This window comes from Vulpes lagopus, chromosome 2 (genome assembly GCF_018345385.1).
Source record: "Vulpes lagopus strain Blue_001 chromosome 2, ASM1834538v1, whole genome shotgun sequence".
In the NCBI taxonomy this organism is placed as follows: domain Eukaryota; kingdom Metazoa; phylum Chordata; class Mammalia; order Carnivora; family Canidae; genus Vulpes; species Vulpes lagopus.
Window position 1 is genome coordinate 170,190,412 of NC_054825.1, and position 12,508 is coordinate 170,202,919.

The 12,508-nt window shown below is 45.9% G+C and overlaps 1 protein-coding gene across 2 annotated transcripts in view; it reads left to right on the forward strand.

Annotated features, from left to right (window-relative positions):
• The window catches only part of LOC121484786 (Fc fragment of IgG binding protein), a 42,920-nt gene extending 35,733 nt beyond the window's left edge, over positions 1-7,187 (forward strand). For both annotated transcript variants that reach the window (XM_041744477.1, XM_041744478.1), the window contains 3 exons: positions 2,799-3,185; positions 6,621-6,889; positions 7,014-7,187. In XM_041744477.1, the coding sequence (XP_041600411.1) occupies positions 2,799-3,185; positions 6,621-6,851 (618 nt within the window). In that variant the 3' untranslated portion in view covers positions 6,852-6,889; positions 7,014-7,187. The remainder of the gene's footprint in view (positions 1-2,798; positions 3,186-6,620; positions 6,890-7,013) is intronic.
• Positions 7,188-12,508: the final 5,321 nt, after the last annotated feature.

Consider the following 12,508-nt stretch of genomic DNA (forward strand, 5'->3'; position numbering starts at 1 on the left):
GCCATTCCTTGCCCCTCCTCTCTCCTTCCCCCCAGATTTGTTTTTGTTTTTGTTTTTAAGATTTTATTCATTCATTCATCAGAGATGCAGAGAGAGAGGCAGAGACATAGGCAGAGGGAGAAGCAGGCTCCCTGCGGAGACCCCAAAGCAGAATTCAATCCCAGGACCCTGGGATCACGCCCTGAGCCAAAGGCAGACACTCAACCACTGAGCCACCCAGGCGTCCCTCACCCCAGTTTTTGGTGGCTGCACCCCAGTTTTCCTGGCCACCTCCAAATTCTGCTTCCATGTCACATTTCCCCACCTCCTGTGTATGTGTCACAAAACGTCTCTGGGCCTCCCTCTGCTAAGGATACACGCAACTGCATTTAAGTCCCACTCAGATAATCCAGGACAGTCAGGACAGTTGAGATCCTTAATTTATCACATCAGCAAACACTCTTTTTCCATATAAGATAATATTGACTGGTTCCAGGCATTGGGACCTGATATTTTGGGGGGCCATTCAGCCCCCCAAAATACGGCCCCTTATCTGAGCCTCATTTTCTTCATGGGGTTAATCATCATCCTTGCACCATAGGTGTCTGAGGATCGGTGCTGTGGTGCCTGAAGGGCGCCCGCTGGGAACCGGGCCTCACCCTCTGCCTTCATCACACATTTAAAAACCCCAACAATTTTCAACAGCACAGTAGCTGATGAAGTTAGCCATCCTCTGCTGATGGAAGTTGAAAGTGAATCTGATTTATTTTTGCACTTGATGTTTTCTGCACTCTTGCTATGCCCCACGTTTGTGGCAGGTGTTCATTTATTTAGTGATCATAACAATCCTGTGAGATGGGCACCACTGCCACAAAGAGAAGTGAGCCCTGATGGTCCCTTAGCAAGTGGTAATGCTGGGATTCACATCCCAGCAGCCTGGACCTACCCTCTGAACTACTAGGCATCCCACCTCCTCAGAAGTATATATATATCAAGTAAAGGAAAGATGAATGACCACATTCCATCCTCATTCATCTCCATCATTTTATGAATGGCAGAAAGATAGGCCAGAAGTCCTAGAAGTGGAAGACTTTTGGGGAAAGAAATGCCAAACTCCTTCCTCCAGGTGTCACCGCCTACAGGAAACCCTCCCTGATCATCCCCTAGGCTGGGTTAGGTATTACCCCAGTACTTCCCCCATCCCAGTCCTCGCCACTCTACCTGTGCTAGAAGGTTTCTTGGATTTGTCAGTGTGGCATTCTCCAGGGAAGTCTGGGCTGGAGATACAGATGAGCAAGACATCATAGAGCGATAGTATTTATCTCTTTTGTTACATTCATTCATTTCTTTTAATGTTTTCAGACTTTTATAATTTTTTTTAAGGTTTTGACTTATTTATTCATGAGAGACACAGAGAGAAAGGCAGAGACACAAGCAGAGAGAGAAGCAGGCTCCCTGCGGGGAGCCCAATGTGGGACTTGATCCCAGGACCCCAGGATCATGACCTGAACCAAAGGCAGACGCTCAAACACTGAACCACCCAGGCGTCCCTAGACTTTTATTTTTAAAGAATTCAAACTTAAGAAAACTTGCAAGAATCATACAAAGAACTCCTGCATACTCTTCCTTTAGGTTCTTATTGACCTTTTGACACATTTGCTTTGACATCCTCTCTATATAAGTATATATATACATTTTTTCTGAACTATTTGAGAGTATGATCCTGACACAGTCCCCCTTCATCCCTTAGTACTTTAGCAGGGATTTCCTAAGAATAAGGAAACTCATTTACATGATTATTATGTGATTCACTTCAAAATCAGGAAATGCTAATCTAAAAATAAAACAACAAAATCAGGAAATGAACTCTGATTCAATACTATAAAGATTCTATTTGAATTTTATTGGTGGTCCCAGTAATGTCCTCTTTGACAATCACCTGTCCCCCTGGGCCAGAGTCGAAATGAGGATCAGACACTGCTTTTAGTTTTTATGAGATTTGATGAGATCACCAGGTATTGGACATAGAGAAGGGAAAAGTCTAAGGACTGAGCCCTGAGCAAAGTAGCAGTTAAGGACTTGGGAGATGAGGATGAACTTGAAAATGCAGTGAAGAGAGAGCAGCCAGTCAGGTGGGAGAAAAAAAGTTATTTCCTGGAGTTGGGTTCCCAGGGGGCCTTGAGTTCTGGGGTTGTGAGTGCCAGGACCCTGGGATCTCTGCAGTGCTCACTCCCATCTGGTATCAGTTTGCTTTTACCGGGTTACAAATCACCTCAAACCCTAGGGGCTTAAGACAACCATTTGTTTAGTTCATAAGGCTGAGGCTCTGCTGTGTGGGCTGGACTCCGCTGGTGGTCCTTCTGCTGTTCCAGGGCTTGCTCATACATCTGTAGCCCTGCGGTGGGTCAGCTGAGAGCTGGCTGGAGCTCTGTGGTGGCAGCTGGGATCATCGTCTCTCTTCCTTGGGGATCTCATCCTCCAGCAGACTAGTCCACACTTGTTCTTGTGGGCAGGATTCCAAGAAGGAGAGAGAGAAGGAGGGACAGATGGAGGGAGAGAGAGAGAGCGAGCGAGACAGCTCTAAGGTCTCATGAGGTCCAACCCTGAACTGGGTGTGACACTGCTTCTGCTGTCTTACAATAACCAAAGCAGAGTGTTGAGGTGAACCCAGATTCCTGGGATGAAGGGGAAATAACCTCCACGTCTCTCGATGGAAGTTGCTGCAAAGTCACTCTGCGTGCATGCAGAGCTTTGGGAGATTGCAGCCATGGGTGTGATCCACCGCACTGAGGTCACCCAGCCCCTTTCTCTGTGCACAGGTGAACTCCTCACTGCTGAGCTCAGACTGCCGCCAGCGCTGTTCCTGTTCCTCAAACACTGGCCTGACGTGCCAGGCAGCCAGCTGCGGGCCAAACAGCATATGTGAGGTCCAGGCCGGGGCCCGGAACTGCTGGACCCCCCAGGGTCTCTGTTCCCTCTCTGTAGATGCCAACCTCATCATCTTCAATGGGTCCCGCAGAGCTTTCCACTCCCAGGGCATCTATGAGCTGTCTTCCCTCTGCCCGGGACTACCAGACACCACCATCCCCTGGTACCGAGTGGTTGCAGTCCTCCATGCCTGCAAAGACAAAGTTGAACCTGTGGACGAGGTTCACATCTTCTTCAAGGATGGGCTGGTGACTCTGAGCCTAGAGAAGGGCGTATGGGTAAGCCTGGCATGGGGGAGTGTCTCCCCTGTGCTTTTGTCCCTCCTGCTGTGGTGTCCCTGCAATCCTGGCTGCCCATCTGTCTTGCGTTTCCTTTATCCAGATCTCTATAGTTTAGTCCCTGCATTTGTATTTGTCTCAGTATTTCAGACTTGGTCTCTCTATTCTGAGTTGTTTGGTTTTTGTTTTTGTTTGTTTAAGATTTTATTTATTTGAGGTGAAAAGGAGGGAGGGAGAAGCAGACCCCCTGCTGAACAGAGTCAGGATCCTGGGATCATGACTTGAGCTGAAGGCAGATGCTTAACTGACTGAGTCACCCACACATCCCTGGCTGAGTTCTTGAGGAGTGCTCACTTTTCATGCTGAAGTAAATTAGTCGTTCTGATAATAGTGTTAATCAAAACTCTATTGGCTATAAGCAACAGAAACCTGAATTCAGATTGCCTTGAGCAAAAAGGAATTTATTGTCCCACAGAACTAGAAAATCCAAGGATAGAGCCTCAGGAGTGGCTGGATCCAGGTGCCCTGGCAGTATTATCTGGATTTGTACCTCTGTCTTTTGGACTTGCTATTCACCTACTCAGTTTCATTCCTTTTGGTTTCCCAACACATACCCACAGGATGGGACAAGATGGGGGCTCTTCTTATCCTTATTTTCTTTTTTTTTTTTTAATCCTCATTTTCTTATCCTCATTTTGCACAGATGATAAACTAGGGCCCAAGAAGCTGAAGTCATGCATTCAAGTCATTCAGACAGTGCCTAGGAGATCCAGGCTTTGAACCCACCAGCACCAGACTCAGTTCCGAACCACTTTGGTAGGAACAAGGTGCTGTAGATACAAGGGACCTGATTGTGTCCAAGTGCAGCGTTCAGTGGGAACTTCCCCCGGACTCTGATGATTACAGGCCACTGATCCTTCCCTCACTTGTCCTTCAGCTTGCTCTTCGGGACTCCCTCATGCCTGCTGTTGTTTGCCTCCAGGAGTCTGTTCCAGCACTGGTGCCCCTCGTTCTGCCCCTTGACTTCCTCTCATGTACATTTGCATTTGCCAAACCCCCTGGTTCTCACCACCCCAATTCCAGATCTCTGATAGAGACTCTGTTTGGCCAAGCTGATGCCGGCTTATGATCCAATCATTCATGGCCCATGTGGAAGAGTCCCAGACTCAAACACAGATGCCAGGCTACCCTAAGCTCTTAGATGAGCATGTCCTTATTTCTGTGACCTGTTTATTGATTGCAGAGATATCCACCGGGGTCTTCTGGGTTCAGTGGAGATACAGCCAATGCCCCACACACCTCCCTCAGTGGATGATCTGCATCCCCCCTCCAACGCATGGAGACAGGCCAAGGTTCAGCTCTTGCTGGAGCAGGGAGGCTTGCCTTCTCTCTTTAGGGTAATCTGGACCAATCATTCCTTTTCTCAAGCCATCTCCCTGACCCATAATTCAGATTCACAGACACCTACTCTTGACCTCTCCTTGCCCCTCTATTGAGAAACAGTTCTCTGTATAGCAGACAGATGCTCTAGAAATGTGAATCAGATCAGGTGTAAAACTCTACAAGTGGCTTCCCAGAACAACATTCCAAACTCAAGCCACCTCCTTCCCTTGGCCTACGAGGCTGTGTGATCTGACTCCTGCTGGCCTCCAACCTCGTTTCCTGTAACTCCTTCCCTTGTTAGCTATGTTTATGAAAGGCCAGGCTGACCTTTCAGCAAACCAAGCTTGTTCCTTTGCATGTGCACCTTGGGCCTTTGCATGTGCTATGCCCACTGCTGTGGGGCTCTTCTCCCAGGCAATCTGAGTTGACACCTTCTTGTCCTCTAGGCCTCTGTTCCAGCGTTGCTTCTACAGAAAGGCCTTTCCTGACTACCTACAGAAGCTCCTCCTCTCCATCCCAGTCTCCATGCTATTGTTCTCTTTGATTTCCTTCAAAACACTTATCGCTATCTGAAGTCATCCATTATTTGCTTGTGTTTGTTGCCTTTCTCCATCACTAGCATGTAATCTGCAGGTGGACAGTGGTCCTGTCCCTCTTGGTCATCACTTTGCCCCCAGTACCCAGAATGGGGCCTGGCCACCCAAAGAGGATTCCCAGGAAAAGGTGGTTTTTGTGAATATATTCAGCCCGTTCCCTCTCTGACAGGCCATATGCTGAGAGACACAGATGATTCAGACCGAGTTATTATACCTCCATAGATTAAAGTCTGATGAAACTTTGCATCCACTCCTCCAACTATTCTTCACTCTATCCATCTCTTTTTCCTTCCTTCCAGCCATCTATTCTTCTACCTCTGTTTCCCTTTTCTCCTCTCTCTCTTTGCATCCCTTTTCCCTCCCTCTGTTCCTTCTTTCCTTTCTTTTGTCTATTCATCCACCCATCCATCCACCACTCATCCATCTACACATCAGTCCATCCATCCACCCACCCATCCATTCACCCCCCCAGTCCATCCATCCATCCATGCATCCACACATCCACCCACCAATCCATCAGTCCATCCATCCATCCATCCATCCATCCATCCATCCATCCATCCAGGTATATCTACCTATCTTTCCAATCAACTGGCAGAGGAAGACTCAGACACAAAGCATTTAGAAAAAAAGAACTTTTCTTTCAAAGAAGGTTCTCTAGGGAGTCTAACTCTAGAATAATTAACTCATCAATGAAAACAAACAACAGGGGCAGTCTGGGTGGCTCAGCAGTTTAGCACTGCCTTCAGTCCAGGGCCTGATCCTGGAGACCTGGGATCGAGTCCTACGTCAGGCTCCCTGCATGGAGCCTGCTTCTCCCTCTGCCTGTGTCTCTGCCTCTCTCTCTCTGTGTCTCTCATGAATAAATAAATAAAAATATTTTTTTAAAAAAGAAAACAAACAACAATTATTTAAAGGGAAAAACTCATGAGGTTCTCAAGGTTACTGTGTACACAGCTTATGACAGAGAAACAGTAATTTTCTCACATAATTGAGATACTTTCTAGCTCGTTACTTGTCTGTAGATACCAGCATTGAAAAAATAAGACATGAAGTTGCTCTTGTTGGGAACCAGTAACTTAACAGGACACACACAAGTGTTCTTTTATTTTGAAAAGGAGAACCATACAGGATGATGCTGGGGTTGGATCGTGTGTTTATCCATCTGGTACAAAGTGCTCCTCGCCAACCTGGCTGGCCCTGGAATGTTTTGTGATTCTTACTTATCCATCAACCCATCTCTCTATCCTTTTAACCATCTCTCCAAATCTCCAGCTAGCTTATGTATGCATCTCTTTATACGGTGCGTCAATCCATGTCTTTATCTCTTTTGGCACTTGTGTCTCTCTTGCTTTTGCTCCTTGAACTTGTTATCTTGCTTGGAGTCTCCATCTTGGTAACCCTCCAACTCTTTTGTGACTCTAGCCTCACCTCTTTTTTCCCTTACCATCACCAGGTGAATGGTCTCCCTGTGACTCTCCCAGCTGAGTTATCGGCATCTGTGTCCATACATAAGAATCCCGATGGCTCCGTGAGTGTTATTCAGAAGGCAGGGGTCCAGGTGTGGCTTGGCACCAACGGGCAGCTGGCTGTGATGGTCAATGATGACCATGCTGGAAAGCTGTGCGGGGTCTGCGGAAACTTTGACAAGGCCAAGACCAATGATGGGCATGACTCCAGAAGATGACAACAGGAGAGCTGAAGAGTGCAGGACTTCTCCCCATGGTGAGAGATGTAGCATGGAAGCCAGGCTACTTGGGGGTAGGGGCACCTGGGTCCTCATGGGAAGGGGGCAATCGGGGTAAGTGCTCAATCTGCAAGAGAATTGCTAAGAGTCTGTCTCTTACAGTCACAGCTGATCAATCATCTCCTGGGAATGAGGACTTCGGGACCTGAATCCTGGAGATTCCAATAATTGGAGGGTGCACAGTGTCCCTGTGTGCCCCTACACTGTTCTACCCCTTTGATGAGCCACTGAGGCCAATTGCTAGAGCATTGAATAAATATCTCAGGCTAAGCTGCATGCCAATGTGTCTTATGCCTTCTCCGCTCTGACTTTCCTTCTTGCACAGCAGCTGTCATATGCCTGGGGCATCTGGCACATGATGAATATTTATCAAAGGGTGAAAGGATGATTGGAGGTATGGGTGGGTGGGTGGACGGATTATGGGTGGGTGGAAAGGAGGGGAAAGGGAGAGAAGGAGGAAGGGGACCTGGATGGGTGAATGGGGTGGCAAAATGGAAAGATAGGGACATGGATAATTAAAAGTAGATGAGGGGAAGATGAACAATTGAATGGAGGGAAGGAGTCAAAAATGGAAAGAGGGTGAATATATTCTGGCTTTATAATTTATAATCCAACAACTTCTCTGCCACTTGGTTTCCATATATGTCTTAGTCTATGCAACTACTATAAGAAAATACCGTAGAATGGATGGCTTAGAAACAGCAGAAATTTATTTCTTCTCATGGTTCTGGAAGCTGGGAAGTTCAAGATCAAGGCACCAGCAGATCTGGTGCCTGGTGAGAGCCCTCTCCCTGGTTGATGATTGGCTATCTTCTCATATGTGTCATCATATGGCAAAGGGCCAAGGGAGCCCTCTGGGGACTAGTTTATAAAGGCACTAATCTGGGGCGCCTGGGTGTCTCAGTCAGTTGGGCATCTGCCTTCAGCTCAGGTCATGATCTCAGGGTCCTGGGATCAAGCCCAGCATCAGGCTTTCTGCTCAGAGCAGAGTCTGCTTCTCCCTTCCTCTCTCCCTCTGCCTCTACCCCTGCTTGTACTCATGCTCTCTCTCTCAAATAAATAAATAAAATATTTAAAAAATAAAAATAAAGTCACTAACCTCCTTCATGAGGGCTCCACCCTCACAATCTAATCACCTCTCAAAGGCCCCACCTCCAAATACCATCACATTGGGAATTAAGATCCAACATAAGAATTTTTTTCTAAAGATTTTATTTATTTATTTATTTGAGAGAGAGCACAATCCAGGGAAAGAGGCAGAGAAAGAAGCAGACTCCCCACTGAGCAGGGATCTCAGGGACCTCATCTACCCCCTTGCAGGACTCAATCCCAGGACCCTGTGATCATAACCTAAGCTGAAGGCAGATGCTTAACTGACTGAGCCACTCAAGTGCCCCTCCAACATAAGCATTTTTAAAAAAGATTTTATTTATTTATTAATGAGAGACAGAGAGAGAGAGAGGCAGAGACACAGGCAGAGGGAGAAGCAGGCTTCATGTAGGGAGCCTGACGTGGGACTCAATCCTGGGCTCCAGGATCAGGCCCTGGGCTGAAGGCGGCGCTAAACCGCTGAGCTACCCTGGCTGCCCCAACATAAGCATTTTGAAGGGACTCAAGGGTTCAAACATTCACTCAACAGCATCTTATTTGCTTGTTTGTTTGTTTGTTTGTTTGTTTCAGAGAGAGACAGCACTGTGTGAGCATGGGAAGGGGGAGAGGGAGAGGGAGAGAATCTCAAGCAGACTCCCTGTTGAGCACGGAGCATGATGTAGAGCTCATCTCAAGACCCTGGGATCATGATCTGAGCTGAAACCAAGAGTCAGATGCTTGACTGAGCCACTCAGATGCCCCAACAGCATCATATTTAAAGCAGAGTTCATGATAGTACCTACCTCATAGAGTTGGAGTGAGGATTCAAAGTGTCCATTCAATCCACAAGTCAAAATTTGAAATCTCTCTTCCTTTCCAAACCCTTCCCCCACCTTTCCCATGATGGCCTTACCCACCCAGTGACTAGCACTGCCAATACTCACTGTAATAGGAAATAGGGATCGTTCTTGATTCTTCCCTCCCTTTTGCCCTCCACTCAGTTCATCCACAAATCCTGTTGGGTTGTATCAAAATGTACCTGAAATCTGCCTTTCTTATGCCTACTTGATACAGCCATCACCCCTTCATGCTGAAGATGCCAACAGCCTCCTACCTGCTCTTCCCCTTTTGTAATCCACCCTCACTGCTTTTTTGATGACTCTTCCTAACATATAAGGGGGACTATTGGCTAGAAACTTCTCATAATAAAATCAAATTCGCCATCTTGTCCTATAAGGCCCCTGCCCACCTCTTCTGACTCATCTCCAATCACTGTCCTTGCCAATTATGATTTGGGAACTTGATCTTTCAATGTACTGAACATGCCAGATTTTTCCCACTTTACTTCTTTGCAATATGCTGTTCTTTGCACTTACCACATGACTAACTGCTTCTCATCCTTCAAATGTCAGCTTACATGTTAGCTTAAGGCCTTAGAGAGGCCTTTCACAGCCACCTCATTTAAAGTGGATTCCCTGTTACCCTCTGTGCCAGATGCTTGCCTGCTTGCTTCTTTCCTTCCTAGCATTTATTACACTTTAAAATTACTTTTATTTGACTTTCTGCCCATTTAGAAGTAACTCAAAAGCAGAGACTATATCTGCCTCATTCACCACTTTATTCCCAGCACCTAGCACACAGTAGATACTCAGGACATACTTATTGAATGAATAAATGGCCAATGATTAACCTGGAGTAAAGATTTGCAACATACCTAGTAAAGGATTATATCCACAATATATAAAGAACTCCTTCAAATCAATAAAACAAGATAGCAGCCCAATTAGAAAAAAAATGAGTGGAGAATATACATATGCAATTGACAGAGAAAGAAATCTACATATGTTGAATGATTCAATAGGTCAGGTTATCCATATATAGTATTTCTGAGCTTCCCAGCAACTCTGCAAAACAAGGATAGATATAAAGAAATAGACTTAGTGAAGTTAAGTTGCCCAAAAGCAGGTTGTAACAATGGAGCCTAGATTTGAATTCAAGTATGCCACCAAACACAGTCCTTTCCACCGAATCTTGGTGAGTCTCACATAGGCTCAACTCCCTTTCAAGAAAAGGAATTGAGATGCCCTAAAAATTAAGATGCAAAAGAAATAATCCAATTAAAAAAAGAGGCAAAAGGGCAGCCCCGGTGGCTCGGGGCTGCCTTCAGCCCAGGGTGTGATCCTGGGGACCTGGGATCGAGTCCCACATCGGGCTCCCTGCTGGAGCCTGCTTCCCCCTCTGCCTGTGTCTGTGCCTCTCTCTCTCTCTCTCTCTCTCTCTGTGTGTGTGTCTCTCTCATGAATAAATAAAATCTTTTTTAAAAAAAAAAAGAGGCAAAAATTTTAGATAGCTAATAGATAGATACAAATGGCCCTTAAAAATAAGAAATGCTCAGGATCCCTGGGTGGCTCAGCAGTTTGGTGCCTGCCTTTGGCCCAGGGTGTAATTCTGGAGACCTGGGATTGAGTCCCACGTCGGGCTCCCTGCATGGAGCCTGCCTCTCTCTCTCTCTCTCTCTCTCTCTCTCTCTCTGTTTCTCTCATAAATAAATAAAATCTTTTTTTAAAAAATAAGAAATGCTCAATTCTTCCCATATTAAGAAAAAGGGAAATTAAATCACCCAAGACACCACTTCTCACCAACCAGATAGACCTCAACAACAGAATTTACTGACAAGGCTATCAGGAAAAAAAAATTCTCATATCCTATCACTGGGAATGCAAACATAAGTCTGATGCAGGGAAACTCAGCAGTATCTTTCAAAATTATAGATGCTTTTTTCTCTCGACCCAGTGAACTCACTACTAGGAATACAACCCAAAGCTACAATGGCAGTAAAAGGATATAAGCCAAGGCTGTTCATCACAGTGCTCTTTATGGTTTAAAAAGGAGGGGAGGGGTGCCTAGGGGGCTCACTCATTTAAGTGTCTGCCTTTGGCTCAGATAATGATCCCAGGGTCCTGGGATCAAGTCTTGCATCAGTCTCCCTGATCAGTGAGGAGTCTGTTTCTCTCTCTCCCTCTGCCCCCACCTCCATTCATGCTCTCTCTCTCTCTCTCTTAAATAAATAAAATCTTTTTTAAAGATTTTTTTAAAAAAGATTTTATTTATTTATTCATGAGAGGCAGAGAGAGAGAAGGCAGAGACACAGGCAGAGGGAGAAGCAGGCTCCAGCAGGGAGCCCATGGGACTCCATCCTGGGGCTCCAGGATCAGGCCCTGAGCTGAGGGCAGATACTCAACTACTGAGCCACCGAGGGGTCCCAAATAAAACCTTTTAAATAAAGAGAAACAATTCAGATATCTATCAGCAGCCTGGTTGATCTACATATGAACTACTCTGCAGATGAAGGTAAAATAAGGCACATTTGGAAACACTGTTACTGGAGTGATCTCCTGGTTATGTTATGAAGTGAGAAAAGCAAGGTGGGAACAGTGTCCATAATGAAAGAGACCTAAGAGAAGGAGCACAAGGGGCTTTTAGAGTACTGGTAATGTTCTATTTGTTGACTTGAATGGTGGTGGTATGGGTTCTTCCCTTTGTGATAACTCATAAAGCTGGGCAGTTACATGCACTTTTCTGTAAGCATGTCATACTTCCCCAAAAAAACAGTTTTAAAATGAAAAAATTGTCATCTCTGAAAATTCTTGGCCAGTGTGTGTGTGTGTGTGTGTGTGTACGTGTGTGTGCGTGTGAGAGAAAGAGAAAGAGAGAGAATGAGAGAACAACCAAATGAAGGGAACTTGTTTGGACCCAGATTTAAGCAAGCAGCAATTTTTTTTAAAGATTTTATTTATTTATTTATGAGAGACACACAGAGGCAGAGACATAGGCAGAGGGAGAAGCAGGCTCCCTGAGGGGAATCTGATGCTGGACTCGATCCCAGGACACCGATATCATGACCTGAGCCAAAGGCAGATGCTCAATCACTGAGCCCCCCAGGTGCCCTAAGCCATTTGATTATTACACAGCTCCCAGAAATCCAGAATAAACTCAGCAGGTTTTCCATCTTAACATTTAAACAGATTTTCAGAAATGCATCCGCGTGGCTGGAACACCCCGCACAAAGAACTCAAAAGCATTGGTTCAGTCATTCATTCAACAAACAGTGACTGAGCACCCACTTTGGGCCAGGCCTTGTTCTAGGTACTGAGTGATACAGCCACGAATGGGACAGGCCAGTGCCTTCCCCTGGAGGTTTTTAGTTGTATCTCATAGTAGCACTTGTTTTGCTTTGTGCAATGAATGTAAGGATGAATATTAATATTATAAAATTACAAAGCACCAAATTCCCAATACTTCCGCAGAGTCTGCTCACTCGTCCCTCCTTCCTCTGCCTATACCGTGATCTTGTCCATCCTTGTCTGCTAGCTGATCCACTGCAGCAGCCTCCTCCTTGGTCTCCCTCCTCTCAGGGCTGTTCCCACACTCTGTTTCCCATGTGCAGACAAGGTGATTCCATGTTAGATCACATCCCTTCTTTGTTCAAGAATCTCCCATAGCTCCAT